General features: G+C 45.6%; 1 protein-coding gene across 1 annotated transcript in view; it reads left to right on the top strand.

Annotated features, from left to right (window-relative positions):
• The first annotated feature begins 1721 nt into the window (after positions 1-1721).
• The window catches only part of heatr3 (HEAT repeat containing 3), a 40653-nt gene continuing 19982 nt past the window's right edge, over positions 1722-22392 (top strand). The window contains exons 1-6 of the mRNA XM_078401640.1: positions 1722-2061; positions 5997-6169; positions 8483-8570; positions 10145-10257; positions 12734-12837; positions 19647-19793. Coding sequence (XP_078257766.1) covers positions 1921-2061; positions 5997-6169; positions 8483-8570; positions 10145-10257; positions 12734-12837; positions 19647-19793 — 766 coding nt within the window. The 5' untranslated portion in view covers positions 1722-1920. The remainder of the gene's footprint in view (positions 2062-5996; positions 6170-8482; positions 8571-10144; positions 10258-12733; positions 12838-19646; positions 19794-22392) is intronic.

The following is a 22392-nucleotide window of genomic DNA, read 5'->3' as shown; positions in this document are numbered from 1 at the left end:
AGGTGGATGCAGATGAGGAGGGTTTAGATTGACAGAGGGGTGTACAAAGGCCAGAGATGGGAAGGAAACGGGTGTGAGATATGGAGAAAAGAGGCATGAAATGTGAAGTCAGGGGATGGGATGCAGGCGGAAGAGAGTGGGGGAAGGGGAAGGATTGTCGTTAGTTACCTAAAATTGGAGAATTCAATGTTCATATCATTGGATGATCAGCTATCCAAGCGTTGATCAGGCTCTGTTGAATGTAGACATAAGGAACTGCAGATGCTGGTTTACGGAAAAAGACACCAAGTGCTGGAATCTCATAGTGGGTCAAGTAGCATCTCTGGAGAACATGGATAGGTGACCTTTTGGGTCAGGTCCCCTCTTCAGACTATTTGGGGGGGGGGAGGGGGAAGAAGACCTGGCAAGTTAAACGGGGCAACTCTTGTGTACTGCCCAGGTGAGGTCTGCTGTACAATTTTATGCAAAATCGGGTGTATGCAAAACAAAGCATTTCATAGAAAATAGGTGCAGGAGTAGGCCATTCGGCCCTTCAAGCCAGCACCTCCATTCCATATGATCATGGTTGATCATCCAAAATCAGTACCCTGTTCCTGCTTTCTCCCCATACCCCTTGATCCTGTTAGCATGAAGAGCTAAATCTAACTCTCTCTTGAATACATCTGTCCATTTCACTGCACCTAGCTAGGTACATGTGACAATAAAGTATTGAATCATTGAAGTGATGGCAGATACAGGTGAGGGGGTTTTGATAACCAAATGGTTGGACAAAGGCCAGAGATGAAAAAACATGAGGTATGAGATAAGGATAGAAGATGTGCACAAATTGTGAAGCCAGTGGAAGGAATGGAATGGAATGGAATGGGGCAACATGTGCGTGCCTCTAGGTGTGGCACGGGGAGGAGGGAAGAGGGGCGTTGATAAGTTAATCATCTAAAATTAGATATCCATGTTCCCTAGCGGTGCCCATCTTCTCCAGTGTTGAACATCTTCTCCAGGTGTTGGAAGGAACTGCAGATGCTGGTTTAAACACTAAATGCTGGAGTAACTCTGCGGAACAGGCAGCATCACTTGAGAGAAGGAACGGGTGACGTTTGGGGTCGAGACCCTTCTTCAAGTCAAGTCAAGTTTATTTGTCACATACACATACAAGATGTGCAGTGAAATGAAAGGTCATCCACAGACCAGCAACAGAGCAATGAAAATAAACAATTTCACACACAATCACAACCAACACAAAACAAAACAAAAAAAGAAACATCCATCACAGTGAGTCTCCTGTGATGAGACTGTGATGAGAGTGAAGGAGAGATATATCATGGAAGGGTAAGGTGGCCCAGTTCTCCAGCGATGCTAAAGAAACAAAATATTGGAGTAACTGAGCGGGACAGGCGGAAGGGTCTTCCTTCTCTCCAGAGATGCCGTCTGACCCGCTGAGTTACTCCAGCATTTTGTGTCTATCTTCGGTGTAAACCAACATCTACATTTCTCCAGCACAGTGTGCTTTATGTTGACGTGATGTTTAGAGGGAGGAACCGATCTCCAACATCACATCCGGGGCTGGCATTTATTAATTTTGCTTTTTGAGTAAAAAGGAATTTGGGTTTATTTCCCCCCCCCCCCCCCCCCCTGCAAAATGCTACCTGTGGCGTTCGTGCAAGAGACGTTGGATTTGGTAGGAGGATTTTCCAGTGCACCCTGGCCCCGGTTAAAAGGAATTTGGGTGTTTGCAAGTCACCAACCAGCCTGGACAGGGAATAAATAGTGTGCGTCGCGACCCCTCTGCAAAGTAGCTCTTGGTGTCCGCCCCGGCGGTGACGTCCCTGGCCGCAGTAGCCGGCTACACGCGTGGAGAAGCGGTCCCCCTCTCTCTATCCCCTCTCTCCCAGCCACACACAGACACAGACACAGACACAGACCATGGGCAAAAGGAAAACCCACAAGTTCCCCCGCCCGCAGTTCTCCCCCCTCGGGCCGGCGAATAACACCCCAGAGGAGGATGAAGAGACGGAGGGGGCAGGCGGAGACATCTCATCGCCAGCTGGGGATTTACTGGAGAAAGTAAGAAGGTCTTGGAAAGATATTTACAGCATGTTTTAACTTGAATAAGTCTCCCCGGTAAAGGGATTAACAGCAGTTCTTTTTTTTACTGGAGTCAGTTTACTTAATGAAGTTATTTATTCACAGAAATGCTGGAGTAACTCAGCAGGTCAGGCAGCATCTCAGGAGAGAAGGAATGGGTGTAAGGAAATAACTGCAGATGCTGGTACAAATCGATTTATTCACAAAATGCTGGAGTAACTCAGCAGGTCAGGCAGCCTGACCTGCTGAGTTACTCCAGCATTTTGAGAAGGAATGGGTGACGTTTCGGGGTCGAGACCTTCGATTTGTACCAGCATCTGCAGATATTTTCTTATACTGAATAAAGTTAATTCTCCTGAGATGCTGCCTGACCTGCTGAGAATACTCCAGCATTTTGTGAAGTTAAATACCTTCGATTTGTACCAGCATCTGCAGTCATTTTCTTGCACTACTTAATAAAGTAAGTTTATGAATTATATTAACAGCGTTTTGTAAACTTGAATACATTTCCTTGAAAAAGGAATTACTTGGGAATGATATTAACAGCAGTTGTTTTACTTGAGTCAGTTTATTTGATAAAGGAAATACTTGAGAGAATTATTACATTGTATTATATTAACAACATTTTAAAAACTTGAATAAGCTTACTTGAGAAAATAACTTTGGGGATTATATTAACAACAGTTTCTTTATCTCTGGAGTACATGGATACCCAGTTTTAGGTGACTGACTGATGCCCCCCCCCTCCCCCCCCTCCTTCTCTTCTCCCACCCTGTGCCCCAACTATAGACAATAGGTGCAGGAGTAGGCCATTCGGCCCTTCGAGCCAGCACCGCCATTCAATGTGATCATGGCTGATTATTCTCAATCAGTACCCCGTTCCTGCTTTCTCCCCATACCCCCTGACTCCGCTATCCTTAAGAGCTCTATCTAACTAGATGCACATCCATTTTGCCCTTTCCATTCATTCATTTTAAAGTTCAATCTGTTGGCTCACTCCTCCCACCCTCCTGTGTTAAACAAGCCTGAACAGATAGTAAACAAAAAGATTTTATTGAAAAAATGTTTTTTGCAAATCTAGGAGAATAAATAAAACAGTATTCATAGAAGAAAGGTTGGAGTGAGATGCCAGAAGGCATGCTTTGAAAATGTGAAAGAGAGAAAAGAAGTTCAGGGTGAGTGTGATTAAGGCCATGTCATTCGACACGGAAACAGGCCCATCTGCTCGTCCATTCGCCTGATCAAGTTGCACCATCTAAGCTGGTTCCATTTGCATGTGTTTGGCCCTTAACCCCCTCAACCTTTCCTATCCACGTATCAACCCATGTGTCTTCTAAATATTGTAGTAGTACCTGCCTCCAACACCTCCTCTGGCTGCTCGGTCCATACACCCGTCACCCTCTGAGTGAAAAAGTTGCCCCTCAGATTCCTATTAAATCCTGTCCTGCTCACCTTGTGCCAAGTCTAAAATATAGATTTCATGTTGGGAATGAAAAAACTCCTGTAATTTATGAAGGACCAGAGTGATAAAGGAATACAGAGTTAGGCATAAAATGCTGGAGTTACTCTGGATAGAAGGAATGGGTGACTTTTCGGATCAAGACCCTTCTTCAGACTGAAGAAGGGTCTCGACCCGAAACGTCACAAAGGGTCTTGATCTGAAACGTCACCCATTCCTTCTCTCAAGAGATGCTGCCTGTCCCGCTGAATTCCTCCAGCTTTTTGTGTCTCTCTTCGGTTTAAACCACCATCTGCAGTTCCTTCCTAATACAGAGTTAAGGTTGGAATACAGTCTTCACATAAGTGATCTTCCAACCTACCTCATTGTGAACATTGAACTTTTTACTCTGGAACTGTAATGCTACAATGCTGCAACACTATACTCTGTACTCTTGGTATTTTTTCTTTGCATTACCTTTTGACTTGAACTGGGCTTGATTGTATTCATGTGTAGTATAACCTGATGTAAGTGGATAGCACGCAAACAAAAGACTTTCACTGTTCACGGTACATGTGACTGTCCGATTTGTGCCTTGATCAAGACTTGGATCTGGCAGTGACAACAATGTTTCCAGGAAAACAGAGTCTAATGAGTGGAATTCGCATTTGTTACTCTTTTGCAGGCATTTCCTGGCTGAGGAGATTTTACTTCAACACCAAAATTGTCATCATTTACTTGCCAATGCAATGATTTTGAAGTTTAGTTTAGAGATACAGCACAGAAACAGGCCCTTCGGCCCACCGACCAGTGATCCCCACACACGAGCACGATTGAGGGCGATTGAGGGCACGATTGCTATTGAGGGCGTGCAGCGTAGGTTCACTAGGTTAATTCCCGGAATGGCGGGGCTGTCGTATGTTGAAAGGCTGGAGCAATTAGGCTTGTATACACTGGAATTTAGAAGGATGAGGGGGAACTTATTGAAACATATAAGATAATTAGGGGTTTGGACACATTAGAGGCAGGAAACATGTTCCCAATGTTGGGGGAGTCCAGAACAAGGGGCCACAGTTTAAGAATAAGGGGTAGGCCATTTAGAACGGAGATGAGGAAGAACTTTTTCAGTCAGAGAGTGGTGAAGGTGTGGAGTTCTCTGCCTCAGAAGGCAGTGGAGGCCAGTTCGTTGGATGCTTTCAAGAGAGAGCTGGATAGAGCTCTTAAGGATAGCGGAGTGAGGGGGTATGGGGAGAAGGCAGGAACGGGGTACTGATTGAGAGTGATCAGCCATGATCGCATTGAATGGCGGTGCTGGCTCGAAGGGCTGAATGGCCTCCTCCTGCACCTATTGTCTATTGACAATTTTACCAAGTCAATTAACCTCCAAACATGTACGTCTTTGGAGCTTGGGGGGGAAACCGAGGAAAGCCACGCAGGTCACGGGGAGAAGGTACAAACTCCGTACAGACAGCACCCGTGGTCAGGATCGAACCCGGGTCTCTGGGGCTGTAAGGCAGCAACTCTACCGCTGCGCCACTCCAAAAGTCTGGCCTTGTTGGCCACTGTGTACGCCAACACAGAAACGTACACGAACGTAAGTGCAACAGAAATAAAAGGCTCACTTGCATCTTCCCAAGGGCATTTAGAGTGTGGCAATAACTGTGAAATTGCCAGCACTGTCCAGATCTCAAAAATTGATAATGAAAAAGACAAAGTGCTGGAGTAACTCAGCGTTTCAGCATCCCTGGAGAACATGGATAGCTGGACATTTCGGGTCAGGACCCTTCTTCAGATTTAAAAAATATATATGTTGTATCTGTCCTGTATCCTTTTGTCAAACTTCTTGCACGTCGAGAGAATATTTACCTTCATCATCTGATCATGTACTGCGGTCCACATTCAAATGCCTCTGTGTGGAAACAAAATCCCCTCCTAAACCTGCTACCTCTCCTCCTGCTACCTCTCCTACTACCTCTCCTCCTCAAGCTCAGCCCCCTTGAGTTAGATACTCCACGGTTGGAAAAGATGAAAAACGTGTCTTTATCGCACACAGTCTCTTGCCCAGAGTAGGGGAATCGAGAACCAAGCATAGGTTTAACGTGAAGTGGGGGGGGGGGGGGGGAAGATTTAATGGGAATCTGAGGGGTAACTTTTTCACACAAAGTGGGGTGGGTGTATGAAACGAGCTGCAGGAGGAGGTAGTTGAGGCAGGTGGCATCACAAAGTTTATTAAATATTTAGACAGGTACATGGACAGGACATGTTGAGAGGGATATGGGCTAAACGCAGGCAGGTGGGACTGGTGTAGATGGGACGTGTTGGTCGGTGTGGGCAAGTTGGGCCGAAGGGCCTGTTTCCACGCTGTATGACTATCTCTATGAATTGCATTAAATGAGGATCTACTGTGCAAGCAATTGTGTGAGTGTGTGTAGTTGGTGATTTTCTGTCACGTTGCACTGAAACTCCATTCTTGCAGTTACAGAGTCCGTCTCCTGATGTTCGGGAATTTGCATGTGCAAGTATTTCGAAACTGGTCCAGGAGAAAAGGGTGATCCCTTCATTTCTGCAGAAGGATGCCATTCGATGCTTGGGACCCATGCTTCTCGATCCCAGTGTTGCTGTCAGGGAGACGGCTGCTGGAGCCCTCAGGTCAGTGCGAAACCTTCCAGGCCGTGGCAAGCAAGGGTTATTGTATCAATAGTTAATACAATCAATCATTTCATTTCACAAACAAACTGGCGGAACAGCACCTCATATTCTGCTTGGGTAGCTTACACCCCAACGGTACGAACATTGAGTGTGGAAAGGAACTGCAGATGTTGACATATACCGAAGAACTGAGATGAGGAAAAACCATTTAGAACTGAGATGAGGAAAAACTTTTTCAGTCAGAGAGTTGTAAATCTGTGGAATTCTCTGCCTCAGAAGGCAGTGGAGGCCAATTCTCTGAATGCATTCAAGAGAGAGCTGGATAGAGCACTTAAGGATAGCGGAGTCAGAGGGTATGGGGAGAAGGCAGGAACGGGGTACTGATTGAGAATGATCAGCCATGATCACATTAAATGGTGGTGCTGGCTTGAAGGGCCGAAGGGCCTCTTCCTGCACCTATTGTCTATTGTCTATTGAAGACAGGCACAAAGTGCTGGCGTAACTTGGCGGGTCAGGCAGCAACTCTGGAGAAAAAGGATGGGTGACGTTTCGAGTCGTGACCTTTCTTGTGTCTGGAGAAGGGTCCCAGCCTGAAACGTCTCCCAACCATTTTCACCAAGGATGCTGTCTGACCTGCTGAATTACTCCAGCACTTTGTGTTTTGCTCAAGATTTCAGCATCTGCATTTCCATGTTTCTCTAAATATTTCATTTAAATTCAAAATGAAACATTTACAAGTCGTTCTTTCCTTCTTCAAAATCATTAACCTTTTCAGTATGTCTTACTTCCCAGTATAGAAAATAGGAGGATGAGGAGTTGAGTATAGGAGCAAAGAGGTCCTTCTACAGTTGTACCGGGCCCTGGTGAGACCGCACCTGGAGTACTGTGTGCAGTTTTGGTCTCCAAATTTGAGGAAGGATATTCTTGCTATTGAGGGCATGCAGCGTAGGTTCACTAGGTTAATTCCCGGAATGGCGGGACTGTCGTATGTTGAAAGGCTGGAGCAATTAGGCTTGTATACACTGGAATTTAGAAGGATGAGGGGGGATCTTATTGAAACATATAAGATAATTAGGGGATTGGACACATTAGAGGCAGGAAACACGTTCCCAATGTTGGGGGAGTCCAGAACAAGGGGCCACAGTTTAAGAATAAGGGGTAGGCCATTTAGAACGGAGATGAGGAAGAACTTTTTCAGTCAGAGAGTGGTGAAGGTGTGGAATTCTCTGCCTCAGAAGGCAGTGGAGGCCAGTTCGTTGGATGCTTTCAAGAGAGAGCTGGATAGAGCTCTTAAGGATAGCGGAGTGAGGGGGTATGGGGAGAAGGCAGGAACGGGGTACTGATTGAGAGTGATCAGCCATGATCGCATTGAATGGCGGTGCTGGCTCGAAGGGCTGAATGACCTACTCCTGCACCTATTGTCTATTGTCTATGATGGGGCCATTCGGCCCTTCGAGCCAGCACCACCATTCAATATGATCATGGCTGATCATCTAAAATCAGTACCCCGTTCCTGCTTTTTTCCCATATCCCTTGATTCCTTTAGCCTCAAGAGCTAAATCTAATTCTCTCATGAAAACATAATTTTCATACATTGTATATACATTTCAAATTCGTAAGGAATGATTTTATAACTTCACCATTGTATTCATAGATCTAGAAAGATCGGGCAGACGCACAGAGTAGGGGAAGCAGAGGACATAGGTTTAAGGTGGGGGGGGGGGGGAGATTTAATAGGAACCTGAAGGGTAACTTTTTCACGCAAATGGAGGTTGGTTGTATGGAACAAGTTGCCAGAGAAGGTAGTTGAAGCAGTTATTACCGTTTAGAACTGAGATGAGGAAAAACTTTTTCAGTCAGAGAGTTGTGAATCTGTGGAATTCTCTGCCTCAGAAGGCAGTGGAGGCCAATTCTCTGAATGCATTCAGGAGAGAGCTGGATAGAGCTCTTAAGGATTGCGGAGTCAGGGGGTATGGGGAGAAGGCAGGAACGGGATACTGATTGAGAATGATCAGCCATGATCACATTGAATGGCGGTGCTAGCTCGAAGGGCCGAATGGCCTCCTCCTGCACCTATTGCCTATTGTAATGTGTAAGAAACATTTAGACAGGTACATGGATAGGACAGTCGTAGAGGGATATGGGGCAAACACAAGCAAGTGGGACATGTAGGTCGGTGTGGGCAAGTTGGGCCGAAGGACCTATTTCCACGCTCTATGTCTATCAGACGGCAACATTTTCCGGCAAAATAATATAATTTTTTGGAGAAGTGAAAAGAGAAGTGAATAACAAAAAAATATTTGTTCATGACAGAAATCTCAGCGCTTGTGGAGGGTACGAAGTTTGCGATGAGATGGTGAAGCAAGATGTTTTGACCCCTCTTGCGGCACTGTTGCAGGAGGTAAGCTGTTGATGCACAAAACACACATCTACATGCTGGTGATAGACACAGAGTGCTGGAGTAACTCAGCGGGTCAGGCAGCATCTCTGGAGGAAAAGGACGTGTGATGTTTTGGATCGGACCCCTTCAGACTGAAAGTATTGGGGGGGGGGGGGGGGTGATGGGAGGTGGAGGTGAGAAATGACCAGGACCAATAATCTTTTCTCGTCTCCAGCTCATCACCACCACCACCCCCGGCCCCTAATTTCAGTCTGAAGAAGGGTCCCGAGCCGAAATGTCACCCATCCATCCTTTTTCTCCAGAGATGCTGCCTGACCCGCTGAGTTACTCCAATACTTTGTGTCTATCTTTGGTATAAGCCAGCACCTGCAGTTCTTTGATTCTCCACATGCTGGTGTTTGGTTTTATTTGTAAGTATATTTCCATGGGATCGTCTTAGCGTTGGCAAGACTGTGTTAATAGACAATAGGTGCAGGAGGAGGCCATTCGGCCCTTCGAGCCAGCACCTCCATTCAATGTGATCATGGCTGATCATTCTCAATCAGTACCCCGTTCCTGCCTTCTCCCCATACCCCCTGACTGTTGGATACAGTGAAACCCTTCATTTTGCATGCAATTCAGTAAAATCACACTCTGCATTAGCACTATCACACACCTAGAGTGTTTTACTGTTAGATGTCCCAGACAGAGTAATGAAATTTGTAAGGTTAATTGGCTTCTGTAAGTGTGTAGGATATAAACTAGCGAATGGGCAATCTATTGTCGGCGTGAACTCAATGGGCCGAAGGGCCTGTTAAAACGCTGCATCTCTAAACCAAACTCTGCCCTCAATCTTTGACATTTCATTGCTGGGGGTGGGGGGGGGGGGGGGGGGAAAGAATTCTGATTGTCTACTCTATCTCTGCCTCTCATAATTTTAAATATTTCTATCAGGTCTCCATTCAAACTCTGTTCCAGAGAAAACATTCCAAGTTTCTCCACCCTCCTTGTAGCTAATACCCCATGAATCAGGCAGCATTCTGGTAAACCTAAGATACTCACAAAATGTTGTAGTAACTCAGCGGGTCAGGCAGCATCTCTGGGGTAAAAAAGGAACAGGTGATGTTTCGAGTCGAGACCCTTCTTCAGACTGAGAGTCAGGGGGGAGGGAAATGGGAGATATAGACGGTGATATAGACAGATATAGAACAAATGAATGAAAGATATGCAAAAAAATAACGATGATAAAGGGAACGGGCCCATTGGTAGCTGTGGGCTAGGTGAAAATGAGTTACAGACAATGAGACTCGACAAGGTGACTTTGAAACTAGTACAATGACTTAGGTGGGGAAGGGGCTGAGAGAGAGTGGAGACCTGGATCTGGTAAACTACTTCTGCACCCCATTCAAAGCCTCCATGTCCTTCCTGCAATGGGGCAATGGAGAAATACCTTGTGGGGAAATGTTGAAAACATGTCTTGGTGGTGATTCTTTGATTCAAAGTCTGTAGAGTGAACTTATTACTACACTGTAAAGTTGTTGCGTTTGTATAAAGAGATGCTGTAGTGCGTTGCTAGCTTTGATTTCTGTTGTCAGTGCTGTGCGGGATTGGATTCCACTACTGTCAGTCCTCACAAAAAGCAAGCTGCTGGTAAAAACTACCTGGAGGATGTATCCAATGAGGCGATCCACCTTGTCTGGAACTTGTGGTAAGTTCACCCTTCTCCTCGGGTAAGTTTTCTGAGTAACTATCTGTTTGCTTTGAGCATTTTTATTGCAAATCTTCTTGAATAGTCAAAGTCTAGTTATAACAAAGAATCATTGGTTGTCTGTGAGAAGAAAAGTTAATGATTTCAGACTTTAGAGACACAGCAAGGAAACAGGCCCTTCGGTCCACCAACTCTATGCTGACCAGCGATCCCCGCACACTAGCACTATCCTACATACTAACCTCAGATAGTTCCTCTGTCCCTCTCTTTCCCTCCCCCTTCCCAGTTCTCCCACAAGTCTTCCTGTCTCCTACCACATCCTACCTTTGTCCCGCCCCCTCCCCTGACATAAGTCTGAAGAAGGGTCTCGACCCGAAAGGTCACCCATTCCTTCTCTCCAGAGATGCTGCCTGACCCGCTGAGTTACTCCAGCATTTTGTGTCTACGTCTGATTTAAACCAGCGTCTGCAGTTTTCTTTCCTACATACCAGGGACAGTTTACAATTTTACCAAAGCCAATTAACTTGCAAATCTACGTCTTTGGGGTTTGGGGGGGGGGACCGGAACACCTGGAGAAAACCCACGTGGTCACATACAAACTCCACACAGACAGCACCCGTAGTCAGGATCGAACCCCAGGTCTCTGATGCTTTAAGGCAGCAACTCTACCGCTGCGCCACCATGCCGCACCAATGTTTCTGATGATGCCAGTGGTAACGTTGGCTGCAGGTTTTCCTCCTGTCTCATTGTGTATTCTACTAAAATAATTTAATAGATGCTAACAAAACATTGCAGTTGGAAGGGAGACACAAAACGCTGGAGTAACTCAGCGAGGCAGGCAGCATCTCTGGAGAGAAGGGATGGGTGACGTTTCGGGTCGAGAACCTTCTTCAGACTGAGAGTCAGGGGAGAGGGCGAGCACAGAGATAAGGAAGGGTAAGGTGTGAAAACAAGACATCAAGGAAATACAGTTCAAGGAAATTGTAGAATAGATCATTGTTAGCGAGGAGAAGATAACAATGAAGCATACAGAGATAACATTTAATCAGGGGGACGGTCAGACTGGTCAGAGAACAAGGAAGGGGGGGGAGGGGGGTGACTAGAGAGTGAATGCAAGGATTACTTGAAGTTGGAGAAGTCAATGTTCATACCGCTGGGGTGTAAGCTGCCCAAGCAAAATATGAGGTGCTGTTCCTCCAATTTGCGCTGGGCCTCACTCTGACAGTGGAGGAGGCCCAGGACAGAAAGGTCAGTGTGGGAATGGGAGGGGGAGTTAGTGTTGAGCAACCGGGAGATCAGGTTGTTCCTACACATCGCAGTTGGAACGTCTGGGCCTAATTTAATTGTAGGTTAATTGGCCACCGTAAATTGCCCCAAACGTGTAGGGCATTCACTGATTTCCTCATAATCAGCAGAAAATGCAGTCGTTTGTGCGATCCGTCTGACTCGATCCGAACCAGGGTTCAGCACCAAAGCTCGGCCACCTGCAGTGGCCAGACGCAGAGAGTGAGGGGGTGAAACACACTTCCCCTGGCAGCAGGGAACAGTTGACAGAGAATTCACCGGCACTCTCACTGCCTGCAACATTCCCTTGCCCATTAACGTCATGATCACACAACACACAGCAGTACAGTGGGCAGGAGGGAACTGCAGGCGCTGGTAGACACGAAGTGCTGGATGGACAGATGGATAACAGAACGGATGGTCGGTGGTCGGTGTGGATTGAATGGTTGAAAGTCATAGCATGGGAGCAGGCCCTTCAGCCCACCAAGCCCATGGCGACCATCGATCGATTCAATCAATCTATCTAATTCTCGACTCTAAGTTTAAACTGGTGAATGATTTGTAAGCAGAAATAGACAATAGACAATAGGTGCAGGAGGAGGCCATTCGGCCCTTTGAGCCAGCACCGCCATTCAATGTGATCATTCTCAATCAGTACCCCGTTCCTGCCTTCTCCCCATACCCCCTGACTCCGCTATCCTTAAGAGCTCTATCCAGCTCTCTCTTGAATGCATTCAGAGAATTGGCCTCCGCTGCCTTCTGAGGCAGAGAATTCCACAGATTCACAACTCTCTGACTGAAAAAGTTTTTCCTCATCTCAGTTCTAAATGGCCTACCCCTTATTCTTAAACTGTTCTGGACTCCCCCAACATTGGGAACATGTTTCCTGCCTCTAACGTGTCCAACCCCTTAATAATCTTATACGTTTCGATAAGATCTCCTCTCATCCTTCTAAATTCCAGTGTATACAAGCCTAGTCGCTCCAGTCTTTCAACATACGACAGTCCCGCCATTCCGGGAATTAACCTAGTAAACCTACGCTGCGCGCCCTCAATAGCAAGAATATCCTTCCTCAAATTTGGAGACCAAAACTGCACGCAGTATTCCAGGTGCGGTCTCACTAGGGCCCTGTGGAGATGTGTCAACTAAATGAAGATAATGTAGTGTGGGCATTTTTCTTTTGTTTTCCCAGTGAAAGCAGCAGTAGGGCAGTGTCTGTCTTCAACAAAGAAGGTTTATTGGATATCTGTATTCTGTGCTTGAGGCGGTTTCAGGACAATATAGAATTGGCCGTTTCTGCAGGCGAGTATTCTCTCCATTAACGTTAAATATTTTTGTGCTAACTTTGTTAAATAACTTTCTTCGTGCAGCTTTTCAAATTAACATTGTGTTTGATGGAATTTCCTTTCGCAATCTTTAATAAAGATTGGGCTTTTTTAAAATTTGAACACTGTCGACACTATTTTAGTTTAGTTTAGAGATGCAGAGCGGAAACAGGCCCAGCGGCCCAAGGAGTCCGTGCCAACCAGCGATCGCCCTCATACACTAGCCCTACCCTACACACGAGGGACCATTTACAATTTTACCAAAGCCAATTAACCTACAAACCTGCACGTCTTTGGAGTGTGAGAGGAAACCCGCGCAGGTCACAGGGAATGTGTATAAACTCCAGGATCGGATCCGGGTGTCTGGCGCTGGAAGGCAGCAACTCTACCGCTGCGCCATCGTGCCGCCCTGAATATCCAGTGATTTGGATCACAGTCAGGGCCTGAGCTACAGGGCTGAGCAGGCTCTGAGTTTATTCCTTGGAGCGCAGGGGGATGAGGGGGGATCTTATAGAGGTGTACATATGTTGAAAGACTGGAGCGACTAGGCTTGTATACACTGGAATTTAGAAGGATGAGAGGGGATCTTATCGAAACATATAAGATTATTAAGGGGTTGGACACGTTAGAGGCAGGAAACATGTTCCCAATGTTGGGGGAGTCCAGAACCAGGGTACACAGTTTAAGAATAAGGGGTAGGCCATTTAGGACGGAGATGAGGAAAAACTTTTTCAGTCAGAGAGTTGTTAATCTGTGGAATTCTCTGCCTCAGAAGGCAATGGAGGCCAATTCTCTGAATGAACTCAAGGGAGAGCTAGATAGAGCTCTTAAGAATAGCGGAGTCAGGGGGTATGGGGAGAAGGCAGGAACGGGGTACTGATTGAGAATGATCAGCTATGATCACATTGAATGGCGGTGCTGGCTCGAGAGGCCCAATGGCCTACTCCTACACCTGTTGTCTATTGTCTACAAAAGTCATGAGAGGATTAGATCGGGTAGACGCACAGTCATTTGCCCAGAGTAAGGGAATCAAGAACCAGAGGACATAGGTTTAAGGTGTGGGGTGGGAAAGATGTAAGGTAGTTGAGGCCAGTTCATTGGCTCCATTTAAGAGGGAGTTAGATGTGGCCCTTGTTTCACAGACTCTAATCTTATTTCAGACAGTCTAATCTTATTTCAAGTGTTCTAATTTTATTTCTGCGAGGAATTATTGATGTAACACTCAGGCGAGTTGTTCCCTGCTCAGGTTTTCCCACAATGAAGCCTAATTGATGCAGAATCTGAATGGTGGGCATGGAATCTGAGCCATAGAGTGTGGAAACAGGCCCAGCGGAGCTGTATGAGGAGAAGGCAGGAACGGGGTACTGATTGAGAATGATCAACAATGATCACATTGAATGGTGGTGCTGGCTCGAGGGGCCGAATGGCCTACTCCTGCACCTGTTGTCTATTCTCTCCATTGAGAGAATGCAGGTACAGGTTACTGAGCTGGATGATCAGCCATGATCATATTGAATGGCAGTGCAGGCTCGAAGGGCCGAATGGCCTACTCCTGCACCTATTTTCTATGTTTCTATGTAATTGGAACCCGAGGGGTGATTTTTTTACAGAAAGGGTGGTGGGTGTATTGAATGAGCTGCCTGAGGAGGTAGTTGAGGCAGGAACTATCACAATGTTTAAGAAACATTTACACAGGTTTGTAAATAGGATAGGTTTCGAGGGATATAGGCCAAATGCAGGCAGGTGGAAATAGTGTAGATGGGGCACGTTGGTCGGTGTGTGGGCAAGTTGGGCTGCTGGGCCTGTTTCCACACTCTATGGCTCAGATTCCATGCCCACCATTCAGATTCTGCATCAATTAGACTTCATTGTGGGAAAACCTGAGCAGGGAACAACCCGCCTGAGCGTTACATCAATAATTCCTCGCAGAAATAAAATTAGAACACTTGAAATAAGATTAGACTGTCTGAAATAAGATTAGAGTCTGTGAAATGAGATGAGAACATTTGATGAAGGATAAATCCTAAATACCACAGGATAAAATTTTCACAAACAAAAATCAGATTGCATATTCATGCTTGTAAATTGCAATCAAAGTGCATTAGAATTATTTTATAAACCTGCTGTTTGCCACGCAATAATAATCTTGGCTTGGTATACCATTAAAAAATGTTCAGGTTGTGTGCAAGCGATGGGTTTCCTGAGTGTTTCCACAGTGGGGCTTGTCCTATCAAAAGTGTAAATGCATTTCATTTGAGCCCAGTTATGAAGTTTAGTTGGAGTTTGTAGCGTTCAGGAGCCTGGTGGTTGAAGGGAAGCAGCTGTTCCTGAACCTGGTGGACACGGTTTTCAGGCTCCTGTACCTGTTTCCCGATGGTAGGAGCGATGTGAGTGGGTGGCCAGGGTGGTGTGGGTCTCTGAAGATGCTGGCTACCTTTTTAAGGCAACACCTCCTATGTACAATGATGGGTGGAGGGGTCAGTACCTGTGATGGCCTGGGCAGTGTTCACCACTTTTTGTAATCTTCATTACTGGCCGTTCCAGTTGCCGAACCAGGCCGTGATGCAACCAGTCAATATGCACTCTACTGTACACCTGTAGAAGTTCAACAGGAATTTTGCATTGGCTGTAAGCTATTTGTAATTCTACTGGATCAATTCTTCTAAAATATTTAGAGTCGTGATTGTTTACACCGCAAGCCTGTTGTCCATTGATGAATGCAAGGGGTCTCATCGAGCAGAAGGCAAACAGATTGAGTGTAGTTTATTATCTTGCGTCGTACAGTGAAAAAAATTTGTTGCGCATTGGCCAGTCAGCTATAAGACAATACATGATTATAATCGAGCCCTTCACAGTGTACAGATACATGATGAAGGGCATAACGTTTAGTGTGAGATAAAGTCCAGTAAAGTCCAATCAAAGATAGTCAGAGGGTCTCCAAAGGGGTAGATAGTAGCCCGGGATCGCTCTCTGATTGGTGATACGATGGTTCAGTTGCCCGATAACAGGTCGGAAGAAACTCCCTGAATCTGGAGTGTAGGAAAATAACTGCAGATGCTGGTACAAATCAAAGGTATTTATTAACAAAATGCTGGAGTAACTCAGCAGGTCAGGCAGCATCTCAGGAGAGAAGGAATGGGTGACGTTTCGGGTCGAGACCCTTCTTCGGACTGAAGAAGGGTCTCGACCTGAAACCTCACCCATTCCTTCTCTCCTGAGATGCTGCCTGACCTGCTGAGTTACTCCAGCATTTTGTGAATAAATACCCTGAATCTGGAGGTGGGCGTTTTCACACATCTATACCTTTTAGGAGAGGGGAGAAGTGGGAGTGGCCGGGGTGAGACTGGTCCTTGATGATGCTGCTGGCCTTGCCGAGGCAGCGTGAAGTGTAGATGGAGTCGATGGAAGGGTGGTTGGTTTGTCTGATGGTCTGGGCTGCGTCCACTATTCTCTGCAATTGCTTGTGATCTTGAATGGATGGTCTTGAATTGTAAAGGAAATCAAAGGGACTCTAGTTTCCTCTCAAAGTGGTTTGCTCCTATCATGTTCAAGATGTTTTCCAGTATTTTGTCTCTCTGCACTTTCAGAGATAAGCTCGACTGTCTTCCAGTGCTGAGCCCATGTTAAGTGGGATCATTTTGAATTTAAGATGTTGATTCTGGTCAAATGGATCAACACGTTACCAGCAGATGTCCAGTGACTTTGCTCTGGAGTAATCTGATCCCAAAGAATATTTGTAGTGACCACCAACCTCCCCCTGCGTTTTTAAGGCCACTCACTGTTCACCTTGTGAATCCAAATAACTTTCACCGCATGTAAAATTTTCAAGTGAACTTGAGGTCAGTTAATTGGTTATTGGTTTCGGGCTTGAAGATTGCTTTCACTTTCCAAAGTTATTTTAGAAATGTTAGCCAGCGTTTCATTGAGTCATGCCAGATGGCGACTTCAGTCTGGAGATTAGTTGATGCCCCATGGTGATGTTCGCTGATGAACATGGGTGAAATGGAGAATTGGGCAGAGTGCTCCTTTCCATTTCTTAAATATTGCAAAGGATTTTGTATGAAAATGGAATGACGAGGAACTGCAGATGCTGGTTTATATCAAAGATAGACACAAAGTGCTGGAGTAACTCAGCAGGTCAGGCAGCATCTCTGGAGATCATCGATAGGTGATGTTTCGAAACAAGACCCTTCTTCATATTTCGTATGAAATCTGTCCCGAGTTTTTTTAAATTCTTAAAATATGTTGATTTGTTGGGAAAAACAAGGGCGGCACGGTGGCGCAGCAGTAGAGTTGCTACCTTACAGCGCCCCGGACCCGGGTTCGATCCTGACTACAGACGATGTCTGTACGGAGTTTGTACGTTCTCTCCGTGACCTGCGTGGGTTTTCTCTGGGAGCTCCAGTTTCCTCCCACACTCAAAAGATGTACAGGTTTGTAGGCTAATTGGCTTTGTATAATTGTAAATTGCCCCAAGTGTGTGTAGGATAGTGTTAGTGTGTTAGGATCACTCCACAATAGACAATAGGTGCAGGAGTAGGCCCTTTGAGCCAGCACCACCATTCAATGTGATCATGGCTGATCATTCACAATCAGTACGCCGTTCCTGCCTTCTCCCCATACCCCCTGACTCTGCTATCTTTAAGAGCTCTGTCTAGCTCTCTCTTGAAAGCATCCAGAAAATTGGCCTCCACTACCTTCTGAGGCAGAGAATTCCACAGATTTACAACTCTCCGACTGAAAGAAAATTTCCTCATCTCCGTTCTAAATGGCCTACCCCTTATTCTTAAACTGTGGCACCTGGTTCTGGAATCCCCCAACATTGGGAACATGTTTCCTGCCTCTAACGTGTCCAATCCCTTAATAATCTTATATGTTTCAATAAGATCCCCTCTCATCCTTCTAAATTCCAGAGTATACAAGCTTAGTCGCTCCAGTCTTCCAACATACGATAGTCCTGCCATTCCGGGAATTAACCTAGGGAACCTACGCTGCACGCCCTCAATAGCTAGAATATCCTTCCTCAAAATTGGAGACCAAAACTGCACACAGTACTCCAGGTGCGGTCTCACGAGGGCCCTGTACAACTGCGGTGTTGACATTGCAGACTCGATGGGCTGAAGGGCCTGTTTCCACGCTGTATCTCTAAACTAAGTTTAAAAATCCCTGAAGGTGGATTAAAAACCTCAGCTACATGAAGTGTATTACACGAACACTGTCACATCTTTCTCGGAAATGAGAAAAGGTATCCATGCGCTTATAAAAGAATCAACAGTGAAATGTCAAGGTTGAAGTTTGAAATTTGTATTGCTGCTCAGAGAAATTTTAAAACCACCTAAACGATATCTTAGCAACAAGTAGAAAATGTAATTCACTTAGCAGAGTCTTTTTATTAAGGACACAAAGTGCTTGAGTAACTCAGCGGGTCAGGCAGCATCTTTGAAGAACATGGACAGATAATGTGCAGGAAGGAACTGCAGATGCTGGTTTATACTGAATGCTGGAGTAGCTCAGCGAGACAGTCAGCATCTCTGGGGAACAAAGGAATGGGTGACATCTTGGGTCGAGACCCTCCTTCAGACTGAAGGTTATGTTTTGGGTCAGATCCTTTCGGACTGACTGTAAATGGGGGGGGAAGAGGGAAAGTTGGATGAGAGGAGGCACAGGGCAGGTCAAAGCCTGGCAGGGAATAGTTGATATAGGTGTAGGAAGGAACTGCAGATGCTGGTTTATAAGTGAAGATAGACACAAAATGCTGGAGTAACTCAGCGGGTCAGGCAGTATCTGGAGAGAAGGAATGGGTGATGTTTCGGGTCGAGACCCTTCTTCAGACTGATATCGGTGTGGGTGGTTTTTAATAGGCAGATGGTGGACAAAGGCCAGAGATGAAAAGACAGAAGGTGTGAGAGGTTTTATTTAGAGGTGTGCTTATGTAGTTTTATGTAAGAAATTGAAATATTGACCTGGTGAGATTTGGAGCCATCTAGTGGTATAAAGTGTGTCCACATTTGAAAAGCTTAGAAGCGCAGTGGGATTTTTAAAAAATGAAAAAGGTCGGAACTTGTGTTCCGATGAGCTGCAATAACAAAACCCTACAAGATGTGAGCTTACCACAGATAAGCCGTGTAGGAAAATAACTGCAGATGCTGGTACAGATAAGCCGTGATAAGCTTACAGCAGTTGTGAATATGATGTCACCGTATCATCCAACAAACTCAACACAAAAAGTGCTGGAGTAACCCAGCGGGTCAGGCAGCATCTCTGGAGAATGTGGATCGGTGACGTTTCGGCTCAAGACCCTTCTTCAGACTGAGATTCAGGGGAAAGGGAAATGAGAGATATATAGAGAGATATATATAGAAAGATATATATATATATATAGAGAGAGAGAGAGAGAGAGAGAGAGAGAGAGAGGGAGAGAGGGAGAGAGGGAGAGAGGGAGAGAGGGAGAGAGGGAGAGAGGGAGAGAGGGAGAGAGGGAGAGAGGGAGAGGGAGGAAAAAAAAAAAACACGGACAAATTTATGGAAGATGTGCAAAAAAAGTCACGATTATAAAGGGAACGGACCATTGTTAGCTGTGACCTGCCCCTGTGCAGTGTTGTTGTTCCAATCCCAATCCAGAATCTTCAATTATACATTCTGCCATTTCGCCTAAATCAGCTGAAATTTGGATTAAATTGAAATGAACAAAAGCTTTGTCACAGCACTTTCTTTTCTGTTTATGTGTTGCCTTTCTCTGTGCGAGGCTGAATGTAACGGAGGTAAATCTGTGCCTTCCACCCACAGCTCATTGCCTGCAGACTGTTACTGAAGACAATCCCGAGCTCTTGGCCGCCTTTGCTCCCCACGTTCTGCAGGTGTTGGAGATGGTGCTTCTGTCTTCAGGAGATACGACAGACCATCTGCTGCTGAGGACGCTTGTAGCAGGTAACACAGGAATTTAAAATCTTCCCTGTCATCTGTTCAGGCATACAAAATGTTTACCTGAGTCTGTTTGTGTCTGAAGAAGGGTCTCGACCTGAAACTTCACCCATTCCTTCTCTCCAGAGATGCTGCCTGTCCCGCTGAGTTACTCCAGCATTTTGTGTTTATCTTCGGTGTAAACCAGCATCTGCAGTTCCTTCCTGCAAAGAAAATGTTCAGTTTAGTTTATTGTCACGTGTACTGAGGTTCAGTCAAAAGCTTTAGACAATAGACAATAGGTGCAGGAGTAGGCCATTCGACCCCGAGCCAGAACCGCCATTCAATGTGATCATGGCTGATCATTCACAATCAGTACCCTGTTCCTGCCTTCTCCCCACTCCGCTATCCTTAAGTGCTCTATCTAGCTCTCTCTTGAATGCATTCAGAGAATTGGCCTCCACTGCTTTCTGAGGCAGAGAATTCCACAGGTTCACAACTCTCTGACTGAAAAAGTTTTTCCTCATCTCCGTTCTAAATGGCCTACCCCTTACTCTTAAACTGTGGCCCCTTGTTCTGGACTCCCCCAACATTGGGAACATGCTTCCTGCCTCTAACGTGTCCAACCCCTTAATAATCTTATACGTTTCGATAAGATCCCCTCTCATCCTTCTAAATTCCAGTGTATACAAGCCTAGTCGCTCCAGTCTTTCAACATATGACAGTCCTGCCATTCTGGGAATTAACCTAATAAGCCTACGCTGCACGCCCTCAATAGCAAGAATATCCTTCCTCAAATTTGGAGACCAAAACTGCACACAGTACTCCAGGTGCGGTCTCACTAGGGCCCTGTACAACTGCAGAAAGATCTCTTTGCTCCTAAACTCAACTCCTCTTGTTATGAAGGCCAACATTCCACAGGCTTTTTTCACTACCTGCTGTACCTGCATGCTTCCTTTCAGTGTGTGCTAACCAGGAGAGCTTAGGGCAGCACGGTGGCACAACAATTGCTGCCTTACAGCGCCAGAGACCAGGGTTCGATCCTGACTACGGGTGCTATCTGTGCGAGGCTTGTACGTTCTCCCCGTGACCTGCGAGGGTTTTCTCCGGGTGCTCTGGTTTCCTCCCACATTTCAAAGACGTAGAGGTTTGTCGGTTAATTGACTTTGGTTAAATTGTGCAGGACAGTGTTAGTGTGTATCTCGAAAACTAAAAAAGCTGAGAAAAGATTTTGTGCAGTAGGATCTGTTGACTAATCCGGGCTTTTGCATCCTATTAACTGGAGGAGGAAGAGTTTACCTGATCTACAAAAGATGTCATTGACGCTTGTCACAAGGAACGGCAGGTGCTGGTTTACAAAAAAAGACAGAGTGCCGGAGTAACTCGGTGGGTCAGGCAGCATCTCTGGAGAACATGGATAGGTGATGTTTTGGGGTTTGGACCCTTATTCAGTTCGTTTATTGGATTTGATATAATAAATGCTCTTAATTTATTTTTATGCTCTTTTCAAAGTCCTTGGAATGTATTTTTTAATATCACAAGCCAAAATGCATCAAGACCACATGAGAAGTATCCCATTGAATAGGTAACGGGGAGGTTTATACCGTGTCAAGAAGAACACACATTTTCTCCCCACACTTGAGTTGGATTAATTGGAGAAAAAAAAATTAGCTATTATTTTCGCTAAAGCCTGTTTAAACAGTGAATCATCTCAGAAATGTGAAGGCAGACCAACATGGAGAAAAGAGAGGGTTCAGGTGTAGGTATTAACGCGCGTGTAGGAAGGAACTGCAGATGCTGGTTTACACTGAAGATAGACACAAAGTGCTGGAGTAACTCAGCTGGTCAAGCAGCATCTCTGGCGGGAAGGAATTGGTGACGTTTTTGGGTCGGGACCTTTCCCGACCTCAAACCTCACCTATTCCTTTTCTCCACGGATGCTGCCTGACCCGCTGAGTTACTCCAGCACTTTGTGTCTATCTTGGGTATTAACACAATGCTTAAATATAAAGCACGGTAGAAGTGAGATCGGCACAATATAAATGAAGCACTGTTACAGTTTAGTTTATTGTCACGTGTGCCGAGGTGCAGTGAACAAAGGCTTTTCGCTGTACCTCGGTACACGTGACAATAAACTTAACTGCTTAAATGCTTACTTTATATTTGCACATTGTTGATTTAGTTGCGGGAAAGCACCAAAATTGGGATTAAAGCAGCTGGAAAATTCTCTTTCTCATCAATGCTAAATGTTGCAACATGCTGCAAAAGCAATGCACTGCTCATGACATAGACATTAGACAATAGGTGCAAGAGGAGGCTATTCGGCCCTTCGAGCCAGCACCGCCATTCAATGTGATCATGGCTGATCATTCTCAATCAGTACCCCGTTCCTGCCTTCTCCCCATACCCCCTGACTCCGCTATCCTTAAGAGCTCTATCTAGCTCTCTCTTGAAAAAGAAAACATGTGCATGTTTGGCTGCAGAGGGTTTATATATTCCCCAAGTTCGTGCATTTTGAATGGTTAATGAATGAAAAGTGTAATTTGATGCAGCCCTTTGCTGCAGGCTCTGTAACCGTGAGTGACGAGGGACGCTGGTGTCTGGTGATTTGCCACACTCCAGCGTC

The sequence above is a fragment of the Rhinoraja longicauda genome, chromosome 6, assembly GCF_053455715.1.
Source record: "Rhinoraja longicauda isolate Sanriku21f chromosome 6, sRhiLon1.1, whole genome shotgun sequence".
NCBI lineage: Eukaryota > Metazoa > Chordata > Chondrichthyes > Rajiformes > Arhynchobatidae > Rhinoraja > Rhinoraja longicauda.
This window is presented reverse-complemented; position numbering and strand designations above follow the sequence as displayed.